Source organism: Trematomus bernacchii, unplaced genomic scaffold (genome assembly GCF_902827165.1).
Source record: "Trematomus bernacchii unplaced genomic scaffold, fTreBer1.1, whole genome shotgun sequence".
Classification (NCBI taxonomy): Eukaryota; Metazoa; Chordata; class Actinopteri; order Perciformes; family Nototheniidae; genus Trematomus; species Trematomus bernacchii.
Window position 1 is genome coordinate 3720668 of NW_022987689.1, and position 26708 is coordinate 3747375.

Consider the following 26708-nt stretch of genomic DNA (forward strand, 5'->3'; position numbering starts at 1 on the left):
GTTTGAAGAAAAGTTAAGTTTTCATTTTAATTTGCACATGCTTTTATAGACTGCAAGCAAGCTGGACATTTCAGGTGCATTTTAATGAAAATTCTAGAATTTCAGAAAGCTAGGCAAAATAATGAAAAGTCTAAATGTATAATGACATCAAATCTAACATGCTGTGAGAAATCAAATAGTTTGTTACCTTCCTCAGGCCTCTAAAACTTGGCATATTCTTACTGGAAGATCTCCTAAAGAAATAACAGAAACATTCAGAATTCAAGTCAGAGACAAGGTCAGACAGATCCAATAAAATGAGAATAAAATGCGAGCAATGGCCTAATCCTAGTATGCACTGACCTTCTGCCCTCGTCCTGGTAGGTGTCCAGACCCTCATCGTAGGATTTGGACCGCTCTGTTTTACTGGCTGTATCAGACTCCAGTAAAGCACTTCTCAGGGACTCTAAAAAAAGTAATAAAAAAAAACACATTTTAACCAGTATTGAGAAGTAACTAGTTACATGTAAAAAGCAAATGTAATTGTTATTGGTTAAAGTTAATGAGAAAATGTTTCAATCGTTATTCATGTTATATAAACGTTAAAAACCAAAGTTAGAAAAGATTGTATTCACTAAGATAAATTCACGGAAAAAAAATGAATCTTAAATCTCAGTCATTTCCTTTTCCACCAAGGCATTCTGTAAAGCAAAGCCTTAATTGACATAAACCAACCCAATCTGTTTACCTTGGTCATGTGACAGCTGTCGGCGAATAGGAGGGCATGGTGAGTCTGGAGAAGAGGGGCCTGTAGTTATGGATTGTGCAACAGATATCACAGCGGAGGGTGGAATGGGAGCGGCCTCCCGGTCCACACTGGGGCTGATTGGCTCATCTACAATAATAATAACAAATATTCAGCGTGAGCACAGAGATTAGATTTAGACATCCACATAAAACTTTGCTAAACACCATCTGTGGGATCTAGGAAAGATGTAAAACAGTGTTCCTGTGACTCCCGTCGATAACGTGCCACACCAAAGCTGAGAATCAGAATGGATCATCTTCTGACAAGTTTCTTGCGGGGATAGAAAGTTCTTAACACTTGAGTACTGCCCACTCCTGGCACTTCCAGCCTGTAATAGCTCAGACTACAAACTGCTCTCTGCAGCAGAGGGGTTTTTGGAGCTAAATTTAAAAGCAACTGTCCTAGTTCCAGAGTGTTCCCAACTCTGAAACGGGGCAAGGGAAAAAGGATGTCACCATCTTACAAACAAAGCCTGATAGGCGATCTTAATAAACATCTGCCCATCACTAATACACATCATTAAGTACCTGACAAGTCTTTCATGTTTATCTAGTCTCTACGAAAGATAAGATGACCACTCCATTCTGCTGTACCTCCCAGACATCAAAGACTATACAACAAACCTTTAGGACTCAAATGCATGCAGATAGCTTTTGCAGAGGCAAAATGCAGCGAAACTAACCAATTGGGTCCTTTCAGGTTTAATGCTCTCGCTGCTGACAGGCCATACACTAGCAGCTTGCTATAGCAACACCCGAGGGGTACTGCTCTGGGGGAAAATGGTTTTATCGGCAACTCCATGGAGCGTCTTTTGTTCAAAAACTCTCACACTTGGATAATTAAAGGTGTTAAAAAGCCTATAAACAAAAATTAGGCTGCATGGCTAAAAAAACGATTAAACTGACAATTAAAGGATCAACCTTGCTTCCATCATACCAGCCATTGTCGTCCAAAGAAGGTAAAATATATATGACCCGTCTATGATGGATTGGGCTATTGGGCTGATAACCACCCAGAGGGCTTTGAAACAGGGCATTGATGGAGGCCCAGACGCTTACACAATCAGGGCAGTGTTCTCCTGGGCTGGGGCACCAGTCCCAGCGGTGTTGCGGCATCATCACTGTCACTGCCTGCTTTGTCTGTACCTGCACCTGGCCAACCAACGTTATAGGGACCGCTGAAGGAACAGCCAGACACTGTTGCTAAGCCTTAAAGTTTAGGGACCTCATTGATAACTACGTACTGAAGGAATTCCTCCCGCCCATCCTTATCTAAATAAATGGCGTGGAGAATAAACAATACCCTTGTTCATACTAAAATGAGTGCGCATAAGCAGGTTTTCTTTTGAACGAAGGGGATATAGAATGGGAATTGACTCTTTTCCCACTGCCAGAGTAGTATGCCATTCAGTTTTTTTCTGGTGTGTCACGTTCAACTTCACGGACTTCTCCTACTCAGGCCTCGTTGGGTTTCTAACAATAATGAAGTCAATTTCTGTTTTTGTCAATAGAGTCTGGTATCTTTGAAAAAGCATATTAATTGTATGTTTTGTTGAATAAATAATAATAATCCCAGTAGATTTTACCTATATATATTTCCGTCAGAGCCAATCAGAGCTGAAACCATAGATGTGTGTGATTACTGCCGAGTCATTTGTCCTTGGAGTTGATGTTTGTAACTTTCTCCACTAAAGTCAAAAGCCAGATGATAAGTGTGTGTAAGTGTTTTTTTTATTTGTATCTCCAGTGGGAAAGAGGGCTTCAGTAGAACCCCAAAGGAACTACTTTTTCAGTAAAACTTATTTTGCAACATATGATAGATTCTTTTTTCCCTGAACAGATTCAAAAGACCCAATTGTAACGCAGAACTCTTTTCCCAGGGGTCAAACTAACACCTTGCAGTGCTGTCGTTGCCTGTGGCCTAGTTCCTCCATACAGTGCACCTGCTTAGAACAAAATGTTTCCTTTATGTTCTTTCAAAATATAGGTGGATCAGACGTTGAAAGCCACCAACAATATGCTGATTTGGGTCTTTTAATATAAAGTCCAATCTTTCCAATCTAACACAAAGACCTAAGAAAAATCAATGATTACCTTTGATTAAATGGAAGACTGACCGACGGACAGCCAAATATACACAATACATATTACATAAAAAAAGACAGATGGAGAAAGTCAAACAGAGAAAATAAGTATCCACACACATATTTTCTTCAACATTTTCAACCTTACAGAAGAAAAAGGTCCTCCATCCACTCTTGCCAGCAGCAAAATATAAACATGCTGAGAGTTCCTATAAATTATGTATTTTTCTGACAGCTGAACTGATTACGCCAGATTCCCTAAAACAAGAACCGGTACCACTACCAAAACCTGATACAAAGCATATTAAAGTAAATCATTTGATAACCTCTGGAAAGGGTATGAGGTAAAACATCATCAGCTCACTTCTGTTGATGACATCTATTTAAATCACCCGACAAATCTATTATGGAGCGCTGAACCATAAAGTAATCCATTCTGAAGAGAAAGTCCATCCAAGAAAACAATATATTAAGAGGAGAAATTCAATATTTTCCAAAAGGCTTAAGTCATCCTTCATTCGGCGCCTGTTAAGCTGATCCCACAAAACCTCTCTGAATGCCACAAACCTGATTCATAATAACATCTACCCACATAGATGCATTTATATATAACATCTGTCCATCACTGTAAAGACACACACTAAAAGACACTCTATCAGATTAACAATGAAACTATAGCCGTCTACAGTCTCCTGAGTCAGTATTTCCTCCATCTCTTTTAAACTAGTTTCTATTAGCCTAGCATCTATGGTGAAGCCCTTTAATCTAGCTACAGTATCAGCACTGTCAGTCTTCCACAAGTTACTATGGATTTCTGCTGTTGCCATGACAACTTTGGGCGGCAAGGCTTTCAAATGATTGCTCTCTTACCGATGAATGGAATGGAGTCCAGAGACTCATCCAGGTTGCTGGAGCAGGAGGTGTGGCACTGTTCCTCGAGGCGGCGCATGCGCATCTCTCGACGTGCATCGTTTGGAAGCCAGCATGCCGCCACATCTGCTGTGGAGTCTGGTCCGTCGTCGTTTACAGCCAGGATGTAGGAGGGGTGCCGCAGAGGGCTGGGGTTCTTTCCAGCCGGGGGTTTCTCCCTTAGGACAACGCCAGTGTCTGTGGGGCTCCGCCCGTTGACCTGACTCTGGGAGTCTGGGTGGGGTGGCTTGAGGATGCTAGGTCTCTGACGCATCTGTTTTGGTGTGGAACATGTAGAAGACCTTTGTCCGACTAATGCTGCGTCTCTGCCTGCCTCAACTGCCTGCATAATATCAGCCCCGATCCTACTCAGGCCTCGTTGGGTTGGGTGGGCGCAATGATTTCCTTTGACTGCAACTCTTTGGTCAACAAGAGAATGTTCAACACTGGTGCTTTTTCCAAAATGTGAGTTTCTTTCTGAGAGCATGGGTGAAGATCTCATCTGAAGAGAATCTGGTCCTTTAGAGTAGACAGAAGGGTTATGTGGCCCCCGCATGACACCGCTGTATCCAGCAGAAGGCCTGTAGAGCATGGCTTGTCTGGGGATAGACTGTCTGCTGGGCCTCGTACCTTGGTCCCCCCTTCCGTATCCTGCTCTCCTCTCATTGGGCCGAACCAGCTCTGCAGGGTCAACATAGTCTGTCGAGCGTGCCCGGGCTTTGTGCATAAGGCCATCTTGGGAAACGCTTCGAGGTGGCCAGTTCCTGGTATTGCCCATTCTCTCTGCACTGCTCATGCGGTCCTGGGAAGCACTGCGTGGGGCCACTTGAAAATGGGGTGGAGGTCCTTGGTATGAGCGTTCATGGGAGGTACTCCTCCGCCGTATCTCTTTAGGGACCCAGTCCCCCCGGGGAATGTGATGAGTAGGGCCAAAGGTGGCCTGACCGGATGCTCGCAAATTGTCGAGCCTCTCCTGGATAGTCCGACTAGCATGGGAATGGATTCCTTTGTTGTCAATGTACTCCCTGTACGTTTGGTATGTGCGCCAATCAATGTTTTGATTGTTGCCTGGGTAGTGAGGTGCATGACCTCCATATTGAACCATTCCTGGACCACTGGGATAGACATCAGCCTTTCGAGGGTGAGAATACTGAGCCAGTGACCCAGGCCTACCCCTGACAAAGACAGGGTCCATATAATCTATCCTATTTGCTGGACCCATGCGCCCCATTTGGGCTGCTTCAGGAGGAACCACCACAGTTCTCACGCCGTCATTGCGCATGCACACTGCCATCTGGCTTTTTGGGTACGATTGAGGAGGAGGAGATGGGGGCACGGTGATCTCCTTGCGGTACCCATGGTCCGTGGGTGCTATTGGCCCTCGGCAGACCTGCCCTGCTGAGTCTGTTGCCTGGGCCATGCCCGTAGGCTTACAGTCTACTCTGGGGTAGCATACTGGGGGTGGGTCAGGAATGTGACAGGCATTTCCACTGTAGCTGCTGCGTCCACGGATGTAGGCATCCTGGGAGTAGGCCTAGAGACAGAGCGACAAAGCAGTGTTACAATAGATACAGTACAAGCTGCATTTGCAAGTGTGTGTAATATTCAACAGTGTCCTACTAGATGCTTACAGAGAAGTCAAGTGTGATATTACAAATGCGACTGGATGCATGTGTGTGGGCAGTGCATGTTGCAGTAAGAGTGAGTGGAGGCGTTAGCAGTTCAGGGGTGTCAGTGGTCTTCATCTGCTCCTTATTTAGAGTGCTAGTGCTACTGGAAGAAATGAAAACCTTTTATAGCTCAAAACACCATAAGATAGATGTATATTGGTATTTATAGGTAACAAGTTCAATATTAAGCCTGTACTGACATTTTCAGCAAAGATTGTGTAACAATCAATACATGTTAGAAAAGACAATCAAATAGCTAACACTCCATATATTTTAACAGACATGACAATGTAAAAATGTACATTAAAGAATGCCATACATGATAACAGGTGTCTTCATTCTCCCACCTTAGACTGACAGACTGTAAGCTCAGACAGACAGGAGGTCGCCATCCCTCATAGAATACGTGCTATATTTAGCCTGCCTGATTATCCTTCAAGGAATGGAAGCCTTCACTATTTTACTACAGATACTACTAAAATCATTTTCCATAAATGTACAATTAAACCGTTCTATGGGCTGGTTAGCCTCCATACATTTGTCCGCTACTTGTAACATACTGCAAATACAACAAGGAAAAATACGTGTAAAAGGTAGGAGGACTTTGATCTTGCTACCTGGTGTCATATTACAATCTTACATAAAGCTGTGTGTGTACCACAGCAATCAGTGCCAGGCTCTGTCCCTCCCTTAGTAAGCAACAAAGTTCAGAGGTCACTGGCATTTATCACACTAATAACATCTGGCATGGAGGATGAAGAACGGGCGAGGCTTCACTAAAATGCCAGCTTGGTGCCAACTCGAGTTCCCAATCTAACAGGTACTGCAGGCACAGTGCATCAGCCATTTCTACACATCTGAATCACCAGCTGACCAAACACGGCAACATAAAATAAAACACATCATGTAATAACGATGCTGACATGCATGACATATTTACAACGATGCATCAAGCACAACATGTAAACGTCAAGTGGGTACCCAGTGTTCCGTTTGCTTACCAGATTAGCAGTTTCCAGAGAAAAAGGCTGCCGTTACAGCATGTTAAAATGAGAGTGCCAAGAAATCAAGTGAGAGAAGAAGAGGCCAGCAGAGCAAAAAAACACACATTATTTAAGAGAAAACAGCCACAGCAATGACAGGGCTTGACATGCTAAAAATATACTGGAGCAGCAGCAGCAGTACAGAGGGGTGAAGAAGCAGAGATGTAGCCGAGGCGTTACGACCTGCCTGTGCCAGTCTGTCCTGGGTGAGGTGGCAGGAGCAGAAGATTGCCTCTCATGCTGCTGTTAAGTCTCCATGGTTCTTTCCATCTTCAGCCAGAATATTACGCTAACTGAACAAGGTGCCTCCAGTCTCTCCCTCCCTCCCTTCCTCTGCTATTGCTCACATGACAGAAGCAGCAGCTGCTGATTATACATTCAGCTGTGATGGTACAGCCCCCGCTCCCACTCCTTCCTACTCCCTCCTTTCCCCTTAGCATCAACCTGTTCTAAACACAGAGCAGTCAGCTGATTTCATCTACTGCTTTCAGCTCATCATTCATGCTGTTCTATTTTTTTTCCCCTGCTCAGTATTTCCTCTGCTTTACCGGCATTCAGTTCCCTCCCTTTTTTTTGCTCCCTGGATGTACTCTCTCTCCCTCTCTTTGCTAAGCAACCACTGCCTGTCTCCAAGCAGTAAGAGTGTGCTGCCTCCTACAGTGAAACGTCATCCTGCTAGCATCTTTCATAATCCTCTTGTTCTTATGGACAACCGTCATCGGCATATTCATATTATTTTGTGTGGCTGCTGGCCATTTAAGGCGCAATTCTGTGGCCAGTGTTTTTAACAACACACGTTTAGGATACAGTGGTCTGAGCGAATGGGTACAGAGGGGAAAATGGCAAGAGAAGGAGGAACTAACAGGGAAGGGGTGGATTAACCCTCAATTGTCTAAAGAAAGAAAATGAACTGATAATAGATGTGAACAATATTAAATTTTTACATCACTAATGATAGATGTAACTAAAAGTAATATAATATATATAATATATATATATAGCATTCTTCTAAATGATTAATTGACCTATACCCATCAATTTAATAATGTTGATTCAATCTGGACATATAAGTATCCACAAGGGAAGACTTCAGGTAGAGCAAACAGCGAGGCTCTTTTATTAGATAATTCCTAAAGAGGCTGTCCGATCACAATGAGCCCCTGGGAGAAGATTCCGGAGCATCCTGACAAAGCACTTTGGGCATTTGCTATAGATATGGTACAGATGAGTGCATCTCCACTATACTGAATGTGCAGAATGCTAACAGCAGCTTGCAGCATGCATAAATGGTTAATGATCTGAAGTGAGGGCTCCTCTCTGCACTGCAAATATTTGATGGGCATCCAAACTGTTTTGAAAACAAAATTGTCAAACTGTTTTAGTCAGTGCTCTGTTAGGACAAATGAAGAGGATGTGAACCCTAATAGGATTATAGATGCATTATAAAAGCCAAACAGCTATTATTATTGCGTAGTAGGACAATTCATACAATATATCATTTATATTTACCTATATTATATGTTTTTTTTATATATAAAAACACTGCTCCATCCTGCTAATACATTATTGACTGAAATACTTTAATGTAGTGAAATTGGAATGAAAACCAACATAAGAATCTCTGCCTGAATTCATGAAAATACGCAGCTTATATGCAAGAAGTGACAGCCACCAAATAAATTAATCAAATAAAACTTATAATAACATTAATAATACACATTTTCAAAACGGTTTTCTTTGTTTTACTATGTTTCCTTTCTACTTATAAGTGATGAATATGTTCAATAGTCTTAAGCTTAGCCATTTTACATTCTGCATTTTATGTGCACATCTGAAGCTATTTTGAGCTGTTGTGTTGAGTCATTTCCACTTTACATAAATGATCTACTCTGATGTGTTACAAGCAGCAACTGTATTAGTAAACTGCTTCTGGGGAAAGCAAGCATTAATAGAGCATTCATCATCGAAAGAGCATGTCGGTATAGGTCACCTGATGATTACACAGAAGTTCAAAGTAAAACATGACGTGTGTTGCACAACTATTTCATAGTTTGGTTTCTATTAAATGAGGTATGGTTAAGGAGGTCCTACACAGTGGTTGATGGTCTAAATCAGGGATGGGCAAATGGATTTTACTTGTAGTACTGACACCGTCCACTAGACTCCTAGTTACGTCGCGAGCTGCGTACATGATTTTGTTCGGCAGCCAAATACCGCAAAATAATCTGTGAAACACTCACAAGAAAGACCGGCTGTTGTTATGCCTGCTGTGACGTTAAGTTACCGCTTGTAATTATGCCGTTAAAAGCTTCAAAGTTGTATTTATCCTCTGAATTTGGCGAAACAAGTTTAACATTCTAAAAACCAAGACTTTGTTTATTTGAAATTAGATGAAAACAAACTGTCACGGACCCTGCCGTGTTATCTATGATTACTATACGCTTTTCATTCATAATTTCACTGGCGCTGAGGAACAGCAGAGTGCGGGTTGACAGGTGTCTGTGTTGACACTCCCCTTATTGTGGGTCAGCAGAGACTACAAGTGTCTTAGCTAGGTTCAAGTTAGACAACTAATGTCTGGGTTAGTGTTCATGACTTCATGTTTATGTCATCTTAATGGTTCATCTTAATGCACACGCACTTTCCGTGCTTTCCAATAGTTTAAAATAGTTTTATTCCACTGTTAAATAACCTGTTCAATACAAACATGCCACTTGTAAAAATTAAATAACATGTCTGTGAACTATTTGTTTTGTGAGCTTATTAGAGGATGTTCCTTGAAAGATTGAAAAATGTCAATGAAGATGTCAGACTTAGTATATTTGTTAATAATGACATACAATACATGGAATATGTGTGTGTGTGTATGTGTATGTGTATGTGTATGTGTATGTGTGTGTGTGTGTGTGTGTGTGTGTGTGTGTGTGTGTGTGTGTTCCAAGTGAATCTGCAGCCCTCTGGTGGCCAGTACATACATTATGTGGCCCCCACCACCATCCAAGTTGCCCATCCCTGGTCTACATCAATCAGACTCACATCACCCAAAATAACACTTATGTATAAATCAATGACCAAAGAAATCTGACAAATGTTCTTGCTACCACTGAGGCTGTCACATGTAGCCCAATATGTGTGACGCTGGTCCATTTCGTCTGAGTGTGTTGAATACTTACGAATGCAGACAGAGAAATAAGCTCAACAACTTTTTTTACAACTCAGCTGTTTCATGTTTGTCTTTTCTATTTGAAGACGATTGATTTTTAGCTAAATACATTTTGACCTTTGTGTCTTTTGCAAAAGTCAAATTAGGCCATTTCAGTGGGACATTCAGGAGGAGTTTCACAGATAGGCTGCTCTGGCCTGATTAGGAGGCCTAGATAGAAAACGTATGGGATATGCAAGCTGTCTGCATCTCATGACTCTTGTCCCAAAACGAACTCCTTAAACTAGAGCAGCTATGTGCGATGGTAAATGGTAAATGGACTGAATTTATATAGCGCTTTATCCAGTCTTTACGGGCCCTCAAAGCGCTTTATATTCTACAAGTCATCATTCACCCATTCACACCTCATTCATACAGAGCAGTGCCATTTGCTCAAGTAAGCTAACATCCACACTCATTCACACACCGTTGGCCATGCCATCGGGATCAACATGGAGTTAAGCATCTTTTCCAGTCCCACAGAACAGTAAGTAATTTATGTTAAAAACAACCCATATTCATTTTTTGTATCCCACTTTGAAAATATGTTTGAGAAACTTACCAGTTGAAGTATATCCTCATCTTTTGGCATCACACAAAGTTCAAGAAAGTCACCACTGTTGGGGAACAAAAAGAGATTTAGAACAGAAAATGCAGAGTGAGCAGAATCATTCATACTAATTAATTTGAAAACTCACCTGTCTTGGATCAAGGATATAACCTCACAATAGGCCTTCCCAATGATGCTTGCTCCATTCACCTTCACTAATCGATCACCTAATAGATGTTTAAAAAAACAAAGGTAAGGCTAACAGAGAGGTGTAGTATAGATTGAGAGCTGTCACCTGACGTTGACGTCTACAGTTACCATGTGAAAGATTCCCTGTGTCCACTTAAACATCAATTATTGGGGTATTTACCTAATTGAGAAGCACAAAAAAGCACTTTCCTACAACTCCATGGCCTGTATTGCTTTAAAGCAGTAAGGCAACTACTACAAACTGCACTCCTTGCATTTTTTTGTTCCTTTTTCTTACTACGCTCTAAACGTCAGTGCGAGGAAAATAGGGGAAGTTATTCCTGCTCTCAATGACATCAGTTACAGGATTGCGCTAGGCTTCTTGTAATGACATGACTTTGGAGCACCTGGAATCAAATTTGAGAAGGTTTTGTTTAATGAAGGTTTGATCATTAAAGCGTACCTGTGCAAAGCCCAGCTCCATGAGCAGGGCCACCTTCTTTGACTTGCTTCACGAAAATGGTGTCCATTGGTTCTAACCTATTCCGTTGTCTCCCTGATGACAAAAACAAGGTTATGATACATCACATAACGAGAATATTGTGCAAACACATATAATCATACAATTAGAAAAGTAAACAAAATGTCAACAAGAGGAAGATTTCCCATGCAAAGAGCAGCGCATTGTTATATTTAAGATGTAGTTACAAATCTATAACATTAAAACAATGAAGAAAGGAAATCGCCAAATACCAATATCATATTTTGGTAAAAGAAGCACTGTACTGAACTTGAAACGTGAAAAACAACAAAAACCAAACCTACAAATGTGAGCCTGACTGAGGAGTAACGGTGCGTCTACACAGCAGCGTTAAAAAAATCTTGAAACGCTTCTGCCCATTCACTTTGAATGGGGTGACGTCACTTTCCCTCACTTTTCGCCGAAATGCATTGTGGTTCAGGCGAGCGGAGATTTTCAGGATTTAAAGTTGAACAATGTTCAACTTTTGAGGCTGAGGTGGAAGCGTCAGCCAATCAAATCCCGTGTACGCAAATCTGACAGTTCAAGCTCTAGCCAATCAAACGGCGTGTATGCTGGGAGAGACATACCGCAGGTCATTTCCTCATATTCCAAAACATGGAGGAGAAATTAGCGGTAGCGAATCAATCACCCGGTGCTTTATGACCAGACCTACCGGGATATAAACCGGAGGAGCCAGGCATGGAGGGAGGTGGCAGAGACAGTGGTAGGTTTTTCGCCTGTTTTGGGGAGTTTATATCCAGTTTACTTCGGGCTTTTTTGCTTCGTATGTCGCGGGCGGGAGATTCATGTGATTGGTTGTTCGTGCCTTGCTCGCAAAAAATCCTCAAGCTTCAGATACGCCCACCTCCAAGATTTTTTTAACGCTGCTGTGTAGACGTACCGTAACAGTAGAGCAGTAACAGTACAAGTAGTGGTTACATGACATGTAGGTGAGAAGAGAAAATGATTGTGTATGAGCATGAGAGCGAAACTGGGAGGTTTGTCACAAGATCTGGAGGCATGTGAATCTACATGATGACAGCAGAACAGAATGTGTTTGGGCCAACAGTTTCTGAAAAGGCATGATCATGAATTAGATCACAGAAAAATAAATCTCCAAAGTGGAGAAATGGTGTGGTTTCAGGGAGGTGGATGAAAGCAGCAAGGAAACCTGTTTGCTCATGCTGCTCCTGTCTCCTAGCAGCTGCATGGCTGCCGGGAAGAAAACCAAGGAAAGAAAAGAAAGAAAGAGGGGGTGAGAGAAAGAGAGACTGGGAGAAGGTAGAGTGACAGTGTGCTCAGCTGCACAACTCCCACCCTTTCCTTATAAACTGAGAAATAGCTCTGGGCACAGCCAAAGAGCTAAAATCCTTCAACAGTAGTTAACATTCTGGTGAGTCAGCGCACTGTGGCTCACAAACTAAAAGGGGAAGGCCAGCATGAAAACAGGCGTGATGGTTTATAAAAAATCAATTAAAAAGTTGATAAAACATCCTGGTGAGATCATTCATATTGAGAGTTGAGAGTGAACAATTCTAAGTGTCGACTCCTGGATTTATGAGGAACATGATTTGTGTCCAAGCCATGTAAAAGCTAAACGGGGAGAGAAGCAAGCCGTTTACTCAGTGATTAATCAATCAATAGTAATCAGCAGTAAACTGTAAACCTTTAAAAACCTCACACACACAGACACACTTGGCCCCCCTATTCTTTTACTTTACAGACACAAGATTACTCATCCTGGGGACTCACATTATGTAATTCTTATAGTCCCATACAGCTACAGCAGCAAGACATGCTCCCTCTGGTGGTTTACTATAGAAATGCATCAATGTCTACACAATGGAGCTCTTTATAAAGTATTGCATGAGCCACGGTTAATATTCATATACACAACTCACTGCTTTTGCTATCTTGAAGAACATGAGATAATATAAGGAGCCCCAAGTATATGTGCTCATATATTGATTTATTCTTCTACTTTCAATTAATAAATGCCAAGTAAACAATGGACCGTTTTTTTTTTTTAAGTACTCTATAATAAAAATAAAAGGATCTATTGATTAACAAGGCTGCTCTGGGCAATGCATATATTGTTATTATTTATATTCTGAAGCACTACCCATCCCAAAATACCAAGCATAAACTCACCACCTAACTAGTGCTGTTGGCTCCTAACCCTTTTTTATAGAATACAGTACCTACAATTAACTAGAACTTTGTTACTCTAGTTAAAATGCATGAAAACATTGCCAGGTTTTACTTTTACTATTTTAGTCAGTTGGCTTGGTTAAAACATAATTTACTTAAGTGCCAGGAGATGGCTAATTTGTTGTAAATTGATAGACTATTTCAAAAAAAGATTGCAGAGTAAAGGTTTAACTTAAAATAGCAAGCACACAACAAAGGTATCCATAAAAGGTGTGGGAGGCGTGTGGTGCAGTGGGTTGTGCATTGGTGTTCGGATCAGGGGGTCACAGGTTCAAACCCCACTGCAGTCAGCATGTCGTTGTGTCCCTGGGCAAGACACTTCACCCCAAATTGCTCCTGTGGGGATTGCCCACAGTATTGAGTATGTAAGTCGCTTTGGATAAAAGCGTCTAACAAGTGACATGTAATGTAATGTAATGTAATGTAATAAAAAGGTCTTGCCGCTTCAAAATTGAACATTGCCTGTGTAGTACAATGAGCACTTACAGCAAAAGGCAGGTTAAATTACAGCCGTGATTGAGGTAAAAGACGGCCTTGCTCGATGTGAAAGAGTGAAGCATTGACAAGAGAACATTACATCACAAGTGCACCCAAACTTGACCCCAGAGTTGTGACAGAGGAGCTTTGTCTTGAGAAGCAGGAGACTCTAATACAATAAGAGACTTGATGGTGCTGAAGACCAGTGTGTGTGGAGCAAAAACAGGGCCACTCTCGTAAATCTGACCCAATGTTTTATTCATAAATCAATGTTTTGGCACATATTGCTTCAGAATAAGAAAACACTTCAGCTGAATGATCAGTTGGGTCAAAATGGCGATCAACACAATGATGGCATTTATCTTTTCAGCAAAGCAATGGTCAAAGTCAAGTCTACATTTTGCCCTAATGGTTTAGACTATTAGACATTAACAACCACAAACAAAGTGGTTTGGGGCATTATTGTTGATTTAACAAATACCTATGAGTTCTTGTTTTTTGACACCCTGCTGTGAATAAAAAAAAACTCCCAAGTGTCACCTGGAAGTAGTTTAATGGTGTTTCTATTGACTCTGCACCTGCATCAAAACATACAGGATCAAAAGAAATGTGTATCAGTCCACATTGATATACTAGCTAAACGTCCCACATGATCGTGGTCTTTGTTTCAATAAAGCACTCTCTTGAGCTCCAATTCCATTATCTTACAAAAACCGTTCTCTGCTTTCATGCAACAGTTCGCACAACGCCTTTATAAGAAATAGGTAGGTCAGGAAATTAGCACAATAAGTAACAAAAAGACATCTGTAAATACAGAAATATTTACATTTCTGCCTATTGGTATTCTATGGTTTTGTGACCAAGCAAGCCAAGTCTGGAATTAAATCGTCCCAGGTTTTCTTCTTTTTCCAATTCTGGCTTTTCGCCTGACACCCCTTTTGTTCAGCATTATGCAACTCCCAGGACTATTTAATATTCTCTGGCTTAATAGGTCAGATGCGACAAAGCTCAAGACCAAAAGGTTCTTTTGCAGCTTTTTAGTTTTTGTGTAAGATGAAATCATGACTGCTTTAATGAATCTGGCTTTCCTGTATGGTTGCATGAAGTTTACATTTGGACAATGAGCATCCATGTGTGTTGTTTCCAGAATATCCCTTTTGTTGAAAAAAAAAGAAAAAAGCACAAAATGGGTCACAAAAACAGTTCAAATTTGGAACACCACAATACCATTTAACCGTGTGGATATGGGCGGCTGGCTTTACGCATAATTGGAGTGCTATTTCGAGCAGTCTCCATCGAGATAAAAAGCTATCTTGTCGTGGGCCTTGCTGGATATCTGGATATAAACTTTGATTTGTTATCCGTGTTCATTTCCACAATTCACTGTGTACATACATCATATACAGTCCATTCAGGGTTTTAATTGAATGAAAGCTATAATTATCATTAGCACAGAACTGTCAACAGACATGGGTTGGCTAGCATGTGCAGATGACCATGTGCACTCTGCTTTCTAATGGGCGGGGTCTCCATGTCCTACAACACAACTGCCCACATTATCTGTTCCAGCATACAGTTATCAACACACATCTACAGCTGGGTGATACCGTGTTAAAACATGTTTGAGTTCAAAAGACTACTGTACGATCAGGTGACATAAATATCTGAGCTTTACTCACTACAGGGTTGTGTGAGTAGTTATCAATTATGAATGCCTCTACCTTTTAGGTCAGCAAATAACATTAGTAATGCTTTTACTTAATACATTTTGTGGGAACATTTCTCAAAACTAAAAAGGACAGTAGAGACACAGGTTTTGCCATGTGTAATGAAAACAAAGGGATTATTTGTCCATACAATACTTCCTCAACATGTTCAAGATGAATCACAGTGGTGCTCTTCAGTACATTTCCTCCTCCTAAGATTATAAATGTGTAATAGAATTACTGAAGTCATAATGGATACATTCCAGTGATAGCAATCTCCTCAAGGTCAACCAAAAGCAACAAACTAAGCTCTGAGCTAAGTCCACAAACAAGTCACTGGGGTGGGACACAAAGTAACAGTTAACTCAATCAAAGACAATACCTATAAAACTAATCTAAAGGTTTGCTCATCTAAAATCTTCCTATTTGTGGAAGCCTGAGTAAAATACATCTTTTCCTTCTTTCATGCAAAACCGTACACACGATTTTCAAGTTTAAAATCGCCTTTTTGGTAATCAGAAAGGGTTTAAAATGAAATTCTATAATTTTGATCAAATTAAAAAGGGTCAAATTGTGATGTTATTTGATATGACACTGATCAAAATGTAACACCACAGACATAACAATCTAAACATGTCCTTGTCATATTCTCTCTGGATGCAAAGGCGAAACTAATTAGATCCTTCTTTTCCTGAAGCAAAAGATTTGTGATTAATTCTCTTTAAATAAAATAAGAATCACATAAAATTCTGCATATTTTATTAAAAGAAATATCTGACCTTTGTGTTTTTGTAAAAATGTGTTAATATTTAAATATATGTTGCACACAGGATGTAAAGTACGTAATTGTTTATATAAACTAAGCAACATGAACCTATGTCAGGGTGTTGGTGTGAGACTTGTCCTTTATGAGGAGAGAAAATAGAGCTTTATTAGAATAACAAGGGAAAGAGGATCGAACACCAACATTGAGGCCATCTCTTTCTGAAAGCCTTTTTATGGGGGGAGAACAGCAGCAAGAACAACAAGGTGAAACAATACGAAGAGGTGGGTCAGTGCAGGACAGAAACAGGTGGTGCTGACCAAACCATTCATGCTTTCACAAAGGTCAGTGACACACAGAGCTACATTGTTCTAATCGCACAAGGAAGCAAAAAGAGCCAAAGAGTGGATGGATTAAGGGTCATTAGAAGTTAGGGGCACTGCTCTGACTCAGCAGAGCTGAAGGGAATGCATGAAGTGAAACAGCCAAGTTTTCTGCTTACCTCTGCGGCCATGATCTTCCTCCTGTAAAAACACAGAAATACTCAGGTGACTTTGTTGTTCACGGTCAGAGAATTCAAGTTCCAGGCTTTCTGTTGACTCGGTGTAATCTTATGTGATAAGCAAACAATACTCAGGTGAACGAAACTTAGGAAAGATAACAAACAAATACTGAAATGTACCGGAAAATGCACGGTGGACTCCGGTGGGTACACGATGAAGTGACGCAGGGTGAAGCCGAATCCATGGGAGGTGCGCCGCAGACACACGGTCTTAGGTCTCGGCCATGAGAACGCCTCCTCGTCTGTCGAGTATTGCGCTGCAGGGGAATCAGCCGAGTTTCTCCAATCTGGAGATTCATTCTACAAATAGAAAAAGATGGAGGACGGCATTTAAATGTAGTCCTACTTTCCATTTCAGACTGATAAGGGGATCTATGAGAATTGTTTTGAAAAAGTGAATAAGAAATTATGAAAGTGTACATAATATAATACGAAATAATTCCTTTAAGTACACACATAAGTCATTCCCCATATACACATATCAACAAATAACAATGTTATTATTTGTGTACATTTATACATTGTTTTATTTATTAAAGGTGGACATGGTTTAGAAATGGATTTTGAAAACGGTATAGGCTGCCCAGTGTTTACAACAGTCTCCCATTTTCACAGCTGGAGTGTAGAGCATTTCAGGCTTCAGGGCTTTGGACACCCACCCCTGTGTTTACTGGCTATTTTTAGCCTCACGCCTTTGTGAAATCGTGTGTGCAGCAACACCCCCCCTCACGCAGGTCCCCCCATATCATATTCCCTGTTCCAGTACAACTTTCATGAACACCTATGCTCTAACACTCTTGTATTTCCACACTAGAAGAGGATTTTTCCCTCACCCTGTCTCAAACAAACCCTCCCCCCCCCCCTCCCCATGAAGCATAGACTTTCCCCCTACAATGAGAGGAATTTGATGAGCTTGCATTTACGATATCTCTGCCTGGCCAGAAATGTTGAGTGAAATTGAGTAAATCACCAGCATGTTAACATAGCCAAAATGATTTACAAGACTACTGTCTAATGGTGATTGATGCAGCTGCACAACTAAACACAACATATACATTATCTGACCCGTTATAATGTTATAAATGTATAAAATCTGAAAAGCTCTCCCACTTGATTCAGCTGTTGCGGGGAGTAGTAAATGACCAGACCACATTTAAACAAAATAATCATGAGCAACAGTTTGTTCAAACCAACATACAACCACAATTGCCCCCATCCAATTACTCTGAGAAATGTCACAGGATAAACATCCAGCCTCACACTCAATGGGTCATTAGAAATAAAGTGTGTGCCTGGAGCTGTGAAGCAAGTTAAAGCATGTTTTAATGTACTCTCTTCACTGTGTTTTACTGCTTCTCAGCAACCACAGTTTGTTCTGCTTTTTAACCATATGCTTCTGAAAGAGGCAGGGGCATAAACTGTTTGGATCAAAGTGCATTTTAAGTAGCACCCGGAGCTGTTCAACACATAAAGAGTTCAAACATGCGAAGTGTATAGAGTCATAGTACTACAGTGGTTGGCTGGAACATAGAGCTGCAGGTGCAGTTGACACCCATGTATTTTAATGAGACTAGCAAAACAGGTTTTACTGTGCATAACCAAGATTTGGCTGTTCTGTGATACCAGCACTTTCTTGTTGAAGTGTGTGTCTGTACGAGTCCTGGGTGCCTTCACACCACTAGAAAACATTGAAATCAATACCCGGAGAAGTACTTGTGCTGATATGACACAATAGATCAACTGAATGTTTGAAATGCCTGCATTGCTCCCCTCTGGTCTCCGGGGCAGGCCGATCCCGGTCGACTGGATCTGATTTAGCAGCCAGAGCACAGGGCGATTTACAACTCTCTGATCTTTAAATGTGGAGGACAGAAGGGGGTGTGGGCCTCCTGACAGGCACATGCCAAGCATTGTTATCATTGCCACTTGCATAGTTAATACTGTTGTGACATTCCAGGTCAATACATTCCAGACCCACATTTCCTTCATGGTTTCCCCTTTTCTCTAACAAAAAAAACCTATATTATGAAGGACGAAGAACAAAGGAAGACTCTGGTATAAACCTGATGGACAAGATTCAAAATGCTTTGAAATAACCGTGACAAGAGGTCAAAAGGGAATCCACATACAAAAGGGAGAAAATTATGAGATTACTTTTTAAAAAGGGCTTACAAAGAAGGAGCACATGAAAGAGAAAAACCCACATCAAAACACACGCCGATTCCCTCCTGCCCACAAGTGAATGCCTCTAACCCATTTATGAATCACCAGAATGCCAGACTTATATTTGCACTGGGCGAGGCAGCTGGGAAAAGGTTTTCAGTAAGCATTTGTTCTCCTGCTGGATATCTATTGGATCCAAGCAGTGACCACGTCTCAGAGTGGGAACACTCATTTCCACGCCCAGATTCCAGTGAGTCCCAAAACAGCAAAACCAACAATGTATTAATCCTTCAAACAAGTGCCTGTGTATATAAACTGAGTATATGTGGCTTATTCTTGTGTGCCATAAATCCGTGTTGTTTTCCAACAGTTGCCTAATTGCATTGCTAACTCCAGTTTGAGTGACATCTACTAAACAAAATAAACATATTGCCGAGGTATTTCAAGGATTTACTGAGGCTTTTTATAAGTGAAAGTGAATCTATATATAGCAACTTCTTGAGTTTGAATGAATGTGATTGTAGCGGAGAGCTGCAGACAGCAGCTGGGAAGTAAACAGACTGACAGACCGACGGTCTTTTTCTGGGATCTGTTCAGCCTCATCCTGTTCAAACATCCCCAAATAATGAATAAACACCAAAACAACACTATCCAAGGCTGATGGGGGTTTTTTTCTAACACTGGGGCTGTAGCCATTGTTTGAGTCTGTATTTGCAAAGATCAACAGATCAGGTGTTGCCAGGACACCTGGCATTTACATTTAAAAAGCAATGCTATCAAATGGATTTATCCACCACGTGTTTTTAGAATGTACCAAACTATGGCCATATGGTAAAATATAAAATGGTGTTCAAATGATTTTTTCTAATGAAGTCAGGTGGTTTTGGCAAGAGTATAGATGGGCAAAATAGCTTCAGTTCCCCATCTGGAAGGGTAAAGAGGTGAAAATGTTCTTCAACTGATCAATTGATATTGATTATTTGGTGCACCTTTTGAGGTGGACAACTAGTTTTTTCCAGCCCTGTCCAGAGCATTTTATTTATTAGCTTTCATGCAGTACTCCTGTCTATTTCTCCAAACTGGGTGGATCTACTGTAGATAATACGCTATGGATAAGTACCTCATTCAACCCTACTTCAAAAACACACAAATGACCCCTTTACATGCCAGAAAAACCAATACTAACCACCAACATCAGACATTTTAGGGGGAAAAACTGTCCATGCACAGCTGTTTACACACCACAAATGTTGTTATCTAGAGGCTAGTTACACACTGTATAAGAACAGGAAATTCTACCTTGTTCATTTTAACAAATACCATGAAACCACACACTGCACGGCCTGTGTGTTTAAAAGACTCTGCTGACATCACCAAATGACACATTACAAGCACCACATGACATCAGCTCTAAAAAAAAATCCGACAAGTACACAGTCTTATAATGTAAAGAAACCTAGTTCTCTGTGGGCTGCCAAATTCTACACCACATCCCGTCTAAACCAAGCACTTAACTGTGAAAAGCCTGAGCTAATGATACAGGGACACTGGGGAGACCTGGGTGTTCCAGTCCTGTAGCGCAAGACAAGGTTAGGGGCATCATTACTCAGTCTATGTGGCCCGTGGTGTGTGTCTTCTTCAAGCCACACTTCTAGTTGTAAAAAGTCCTTTGGCTGTTGTTCATGCAGGACTTTTGTTTTGAAGTTTGGCCTCTTTTCATTACATTATTCCGAGGATCATAGTCTAAAAAACAAGATTTTTAAACTTGCTTGGTGGTTCTGTAACATTAACATAAAAACTGATATCTACATTCATAATGTGGGTTTCAAAGAGCTGCATAATATATCATTTTATGTATTGTCATAGCATGATAAATAATAATGAAAAGACATTAAGAGTTATTGAGTCACTAAAAGGGGATCAGTAGAAGACCGCATTTAAAAAATGTAATTTACTCTCAGTTTTTTGTATTGGTGTCTTTTGAGTTCAGTTTGATATTCAATGTGTGCAATAAAAGAATGTTGGAAACAAGTAGCTTAAATTTGATTTGAATAGAATAAGCAATTTGTTGCATTCAAGCAGTACATCAAAAAAGCAGAAAGACATAGCAATGGCAGTGTCAAAGGGACTGCAAGCAGTGTTCCAGTCTTTATGACCCCTCAAAGTGATTTTACATATAAAAGTCAGCATTCACCCATAATCATGGCAGTCTTACAAGGTGCCACCTGCTGAGGGAAACTGCCTTGCTGTAGGGAGCGACTTGGGTTTAAGTATCTAATCCAATTTACAGAACATTTATACCTAGTTAAACACTGATTTAACACTGTAACTATTTCTATTTTTGCTCTTTATGTGGTCTTTTATAGTGCCGCCAAGCTGCCCATCTACCACATGCATGAGACTGCAGAATAAATAACTAAAACAGTGAATTGTCTACAGCGAGACATGACTGCTTATACAGCCCACTCATCTGTGAGAGGAAATTACAGATGCTTTTGGTTTCCTTAGGAGAATGATTTCAAACAAAAAACAGCTGTTAGCTTATATCTCGCACATTTTAGCTTTGTTAAATGTGTACAATGAATGCTTACTGACTTGTAAATAGGTTAATATTAAGCTTGTATAACATTTGAGCTTTAACCAAAGATATTGGTAGCATTGTTTTGCCAACACCAAACATCTCTAACCCGTCACATTGCTTATAAGGATTTAGCAGGATTGAGTAAAAGGATGAAAGTAAAACCGCAGTCAGCTCTCTAAAATAACCCCCTTCAGTTCATGATTCTCCATGATTCAAGCTACAAAGGGAGATATTTAAACAATTGACAGAAAACGTCACAGGCCGTTCCATTTAAGATGACATGGATGTTTTTACAGCACAGAAACTATGGGAGGAGGAAAATCTGAATCACATAGAAGACCATCTCTTATGTTTTCCCCTGAGCCATCACAGACACAACCATAAGCCAACAGGAAGTAACAGACTTCTTCTATCCAATTGAAGGTCAATGTTTCCTTCCGATAGCCATCAGTTAGCCATATGATGCCTTCACAGAGGGTTCTGTAAAAGGCAGACGGACTAAATAAGATAAAGCTGAGCCTTAATGAGGCCAAGATTGCGGGGACAGGCGGGGTCTGTTTGTCGATAGCCCCTTAAAGTGCTAAATATAGATCATGTTTCATCATCCGGAACAGTAGTTAATTACACTCTCATTTCTGTCATTTTACTGGAGCATAACCAACTAAGGGGCAGGTTTTATGAATCATGATTCATGAAAGGCCTAAAGTCTACTCATCATATAGGACACATGAATGAATCCATAGTGTGATACAATCCTTGTTGTATAGAGATATCTATACCACTGTGTTCTGCAAACTCAGTATCTAGTCTAGGAATCTGAGTGGAGGATGGAGACGTTAAGCCGACTTTGTCTGCTATTTGGATTCTGATGCAATGTTTGAATACCATGCACAAAACAGCTGATAAAGCAGACACGCACTCCAGTGTAAAGGAAAAAACAATACACTAGCAAAAGCCCAAGACCAAAATCTTAAATCAACTAATATATATGTTTCTATAAAGTTGTTATGCAATATAGAAAACAATCATCTACCGGACCAATGGTCATAATGGTTGTGAACAGGTCAAAATAATAGAAAAGACTGCATGACTAGGAAAGTATGAGAAGATATGGGGACAATGTCCTTAATGTTTTTACAGAAAAATACAATAGACACACTTTTTGAGTATTATTATATATTTTTTGCTGTTATATTGCAATCTACAGTTGTACTTTTATTTAAAAAAAATAAGATCTTAGTTGATTTATTTTAGTTCTCTTTGTGCTTTGTAACTAATTTTCTCCCTTTCTTTAAATAAAAATATGGCACATCCATTTGTTATCAACATCTTTGGACCAATCTTTATCAACTAAGACAATCACACGTTTTTCTTGGCAACATGTGTTCAAAATAGGTATTTAAGAAACCCATACACTTCTGAAGTCATTAAATCCACTCATCATTTCCAGAAAGTCCCAGGGCCACAGACTCCAGGGGGTTTCCGGATCAAAATTAGCACATGAATTGGTTTGTGTGGTAGGCTTATGAGAGGGACTGCTAAAAAGGAGGATTTCCACCGACTGCATAGTACCAAGGTTCTCCAAACACCGTACAACACTTCCAAAAAGAAAAACAAATCTAAAACATGTTTCTTGAGTATTACACAAAATATGTTTTTCTATAACACGGGAAGATTTTAATTTTGCCTGGAGTTATTTTCTGTACACATGAACACACTATCCACATCTGAATTGTGTTCTATGAATCATTCATTAAACTCATTGTTTAGTCTGACCGTGAAAAGACCAAATTGCAAAAGTAGTTTTCTCTGCAGTAATGAGCTTTGTGTTAAAAACATCATTGTGCTTGTGTTTCCACTAGGAAAAGAGTTTATTGTGATTTATTTATGTTTTTAGACTTCAAAAAATCTCTGGACGCCTTATCAGATGCATTCAAATTGAATTAATATCTCGTTGAGCACAACATTATCCTTATAGCTCTCATGTGCTCTATTCAATGATCTACAATCCAATTCAGTACGTCTGTTTGAAGTAACAACATGAGGATCCCTCATTTACAGATTATTCACATAGAAGCAGAGAGGCTTAATAGACGAGCTGAATATTAGATCAAAAGCAATCTAGTGAATGAAAGAAAACTACAGATTCTATAAATAGGAGCCCTTCTATTTCAAATAGTACATGGTTCTACCTACTAGTTTACCATAAGGGTCCTCATTCAGACGACAAGCTCAGAGGAGCAGATGGTGTCCTGTCTGGTGTTACAGAGGTCACAGCTTAAAAATCTGAAAGACGGGTCTTTAATAAACTGCTATTGTCTCCTCCAATTTCCTCCAGCGATGAGTTTGATTAAAACAAAATAATCTAATTAAATATTGTCCTGCAATGGGAAATCTGGGTTTTGATCTGGAAATATACAATGACCAACCCCAGCAGATTACAAGAAAAACCTACAATTTGGCAGCAGTTATTATAAACAAACAACCCAAACAGTGAAGCACTGGTGAGATAAAGAGCTAACCAATCCACCAGGAGTTGTTACAAGAACAAACAGCTGGGCCAAAGTGTCAAACACACACTACTCCCCCACAAACACCATAGTGAGAGAGAGAAACTAGAGAGTCGGTAGCCCCTGAAAAATCTCTTTCATGATCCCCATTTGAAAAATGTCATTCATTATTATACAAATAACATTCAGCGTGTGAGGTTTGAATTGTGTTCTTGTTGTTGTTTACCTCACAGAAAGAAGATCTTGCTGGTTGTCTCCCATCATCTTCAGAATGAACCCAATGTGATGCCATCATTCAACTTCAAATAAAATCCTTTTATCCATGAACGCCCATATAAAAAAAAATAGCTCCAGCAGGATGCAAGTATATAGTTCCAGTTTCTCCAATTTACAGCTCCATTCTTGCTTGATTTATTAGTCCATCTGTTGAAGAGAAATAAATCACAGACATATGTTATTACTGCACATTACTGCCTATTTTTAAATGAGCTCATTGTGTATGGCGTCTATCACTGATCAAACGTTTTTTTAAACAACATGAATCAATACCCTAGTTGTTCAACAACATAATAGTAGACCACCCGTGCTTAATGATGGACAATCAGCATTATGCAACATGCTAATCTAACTTAACTGAGTATCACCTTAAAGTTGTGGACGTAGTGAAAAACAGAGAGGTGACAAACCACGACATCACCGCATTATTCACCCTACAACAATTTGAGGTTGCTGCCTTCAGCTTGAAGCACAACAACGTGGATAGACAACACTGCATAATGAATGGCCAGCAACAAGTGGACTAGTTACAGACGGGAGGCAGGGCGAAAGAGTCCGTCATATTTGAAATTAAGTTACAACAAGCATATAAGACCAGGATAATAAAGCATAAGTGACACTTTGTCATCATACGGTTTGTATTTAAATTATAAAACCATCGGTAGTGTGGTTACAGGGGATGAATTTGAAAGTCTCTTGTTTGATGGTCAACTGAGGCATGAACAGAGCGTGTCGAGCTGTTGTTCTCCAGCGACACACAAAAGTAGTTTTTTCTTTGTTACTTGTAATATAATACCGACACAAAGAAAGTTCAAAAGGCGATACGAGCCGACGTACCCACTTTCTGCCTTATACACGTTGTGAAAGATAACTTGTAAAGTGAGTAAAAACAACAACCAAACTAACTGAGGCTACAGGCTGTTAGCGGTTAGCATCCATGCTAACGGCTGGAGTTTATACAAAGTTACCTGTGTAGTTGCAAAGCGTCATTACAGGCCGGTAACAGCCGCAGCCAGTATCCATAAAGGCGACAAGAAAAAGTCAAATCCTAGCGTGGGAGTTGCAAGATGGTCAGGCGTTGTCATAATTTAATATAGTTTGAGTACAAACTGCTTCCCGGTGATTATTCCAAACCCACACAGGGGAGGCGCATGGTGCCGTTTTGGAGCTGGAGATTTTTTTGCTTCCAGCGTTCCCAATCCCTACTCTCTGGGAGTCCACCTTCGGTCAACAGGATGCTCTCAGCCAATCACAAGCCGTGTTGTATTTGACCGAGCCAATCAGGGGCGAGTTTGCAAAAAGTAAGCTGCGTTGGTAAAAAGTGGTGTTTTTTTGCCGTTTCAACTGGAGTTTAATGTGGGGAGAAAACGTTCCCTGTCTGCCGGACGACGAAGTGGAAGTAATAAAGTCACATTTATGTTATGTTCTAGCCTTTCAACAATTCAACCCGCTTTCGTATCATATAAACAACAAGGCAGAACGAGCAGTCACATGTCCTGGTTCAAAGTGAGGTCGAGAAGGGCTGGCATGTGGATGGCAGTGGATGAGGAATGTGAGTTCACACAACATATAATCTCTGCTCTCATTTTGCTGCCATACTCCCCAAGGCAGATCATTCAAATCAATTGCCCCACAACGACAGTGCTTTACACACAACCTTGAACAGATTGTAGAATAAGTGCTCAGATTGTCAGAGGTCTGACAAATGTCCCTTTTATTCCCCTCCACCATAAGGGACCACCTGTTCTTGGGATTGGCAGCTTTTGTTGCAGAGGTCAGTTTTGGGAGGAGACTTTCACAAAGCTGTCCTGTCCAGCCAGTTCAACTTTCAGCAGTAGGAAAACAACTTGTAAATTGAGGTCCAATTCCATTTGTACCTGACAGACAAAACATCTTTGAACTGCTTTCCCAAAAAGTGCTAAAAAATATATCCTCAATATCCTCATGAAACATAAACAGGTTTTGTTTATTGCACTTTATATTTGTTCAGCATACTTGAATTCATATCTCTCCATTATTGTCCTACATAGTTATTGTACTATATGTTTGTAAATTGTGCGTTCTTTTGGCCAGGGAAACACAATTTCACTCAACGATGTACTACATCTGTAGGCTACTAGATGGATGACAATAAAGTCATCCATAAAGAGTTTTTCCATAAGTTCTATTTTTACTTCACTTCATATCAAAAGGAACTTGTTTTGTTATTCCACTACATTGATTTGACAGCTATAGCCTTTTTGTTTTGTTTTGCAGGATTTCAAACACAAAACAGTGAGACCCTGCAATCCAACACATTGTTTTTCATGCATTGGTCCGTTTTGAGAGTTGTTGCTATTTTGCTTCCACAACACGTTTTTGCAGTCCGGTGGAATGAAACCATCCGAAGTATACATTAAAGGTCACCTATTATGCAAAATCCACTTGTTCATGTCTTTTATACAGAAACATGTGTCCCCTCTGTGTAAAGAGATTCTGAAAGTTTCAGAAAAAAAGATTTGCT

At 40.3% G+C, this 26708-nt stretch overlaps 1 protein-coding gene across 3 annotated transcripts in view; it reads right to left on the minus strand.

Moving 5' to 3' along the window:
* Window positions 1-25416, minus strand: part of arhgap21b (Rho GTPase activating protein 21b) — a 36867-nt gene extending 11451 nt beyond the window's left edge. The window contains exons 1-11 of one of the 3 annotated variants that reach the window (XM_034137512.1): window positions 25174-25416; window positions 24156-24352; window positions 16796-16975; window positions 16616-16637; window positions 10897-10989; window positions 10393-10471; window positions 10257-10311; window positions 3741-5313; window positions 728-874; window positions 343-445; window positions 188-233 (exon numbers count right to left, since the gene is read on the minus strand). In XM_034137512.1, the coding sequence (XP_033993403.1) occupies window positions 188-233; window positions 343-445; window positions 728-874; window positions 3741-5313; window positions 10257-10311; window positions 10393-10471; window positions 10897-10989; window positions 16616-16637; window positions 16796-16975; window positions 24156-24224 (2367 nt within the window). In that variant the 5' untranslated portion in view covers window positions 24225-24352; window positions 25174-25416. Of the gene's footprint in view, window positions 1-187; window positions 234-342; window positions 446-727; window positions 875-3740; window positions 5314-6450; window positions 6831-10256; window positions 10312-10392; window positions 10472-10896; window positions 10990-16615; window positions 16638-16795; window positions 16976-24155; window positions 24353-25173 lie in introns of those variants that run through there. The other 2 variants (XM_034137513.1, XM_034137514.1) reach the window with 2 other exon arrangements.
* Between the last annotated feature and the right edge of the window lie 1292 nt (window positions 25417-26708).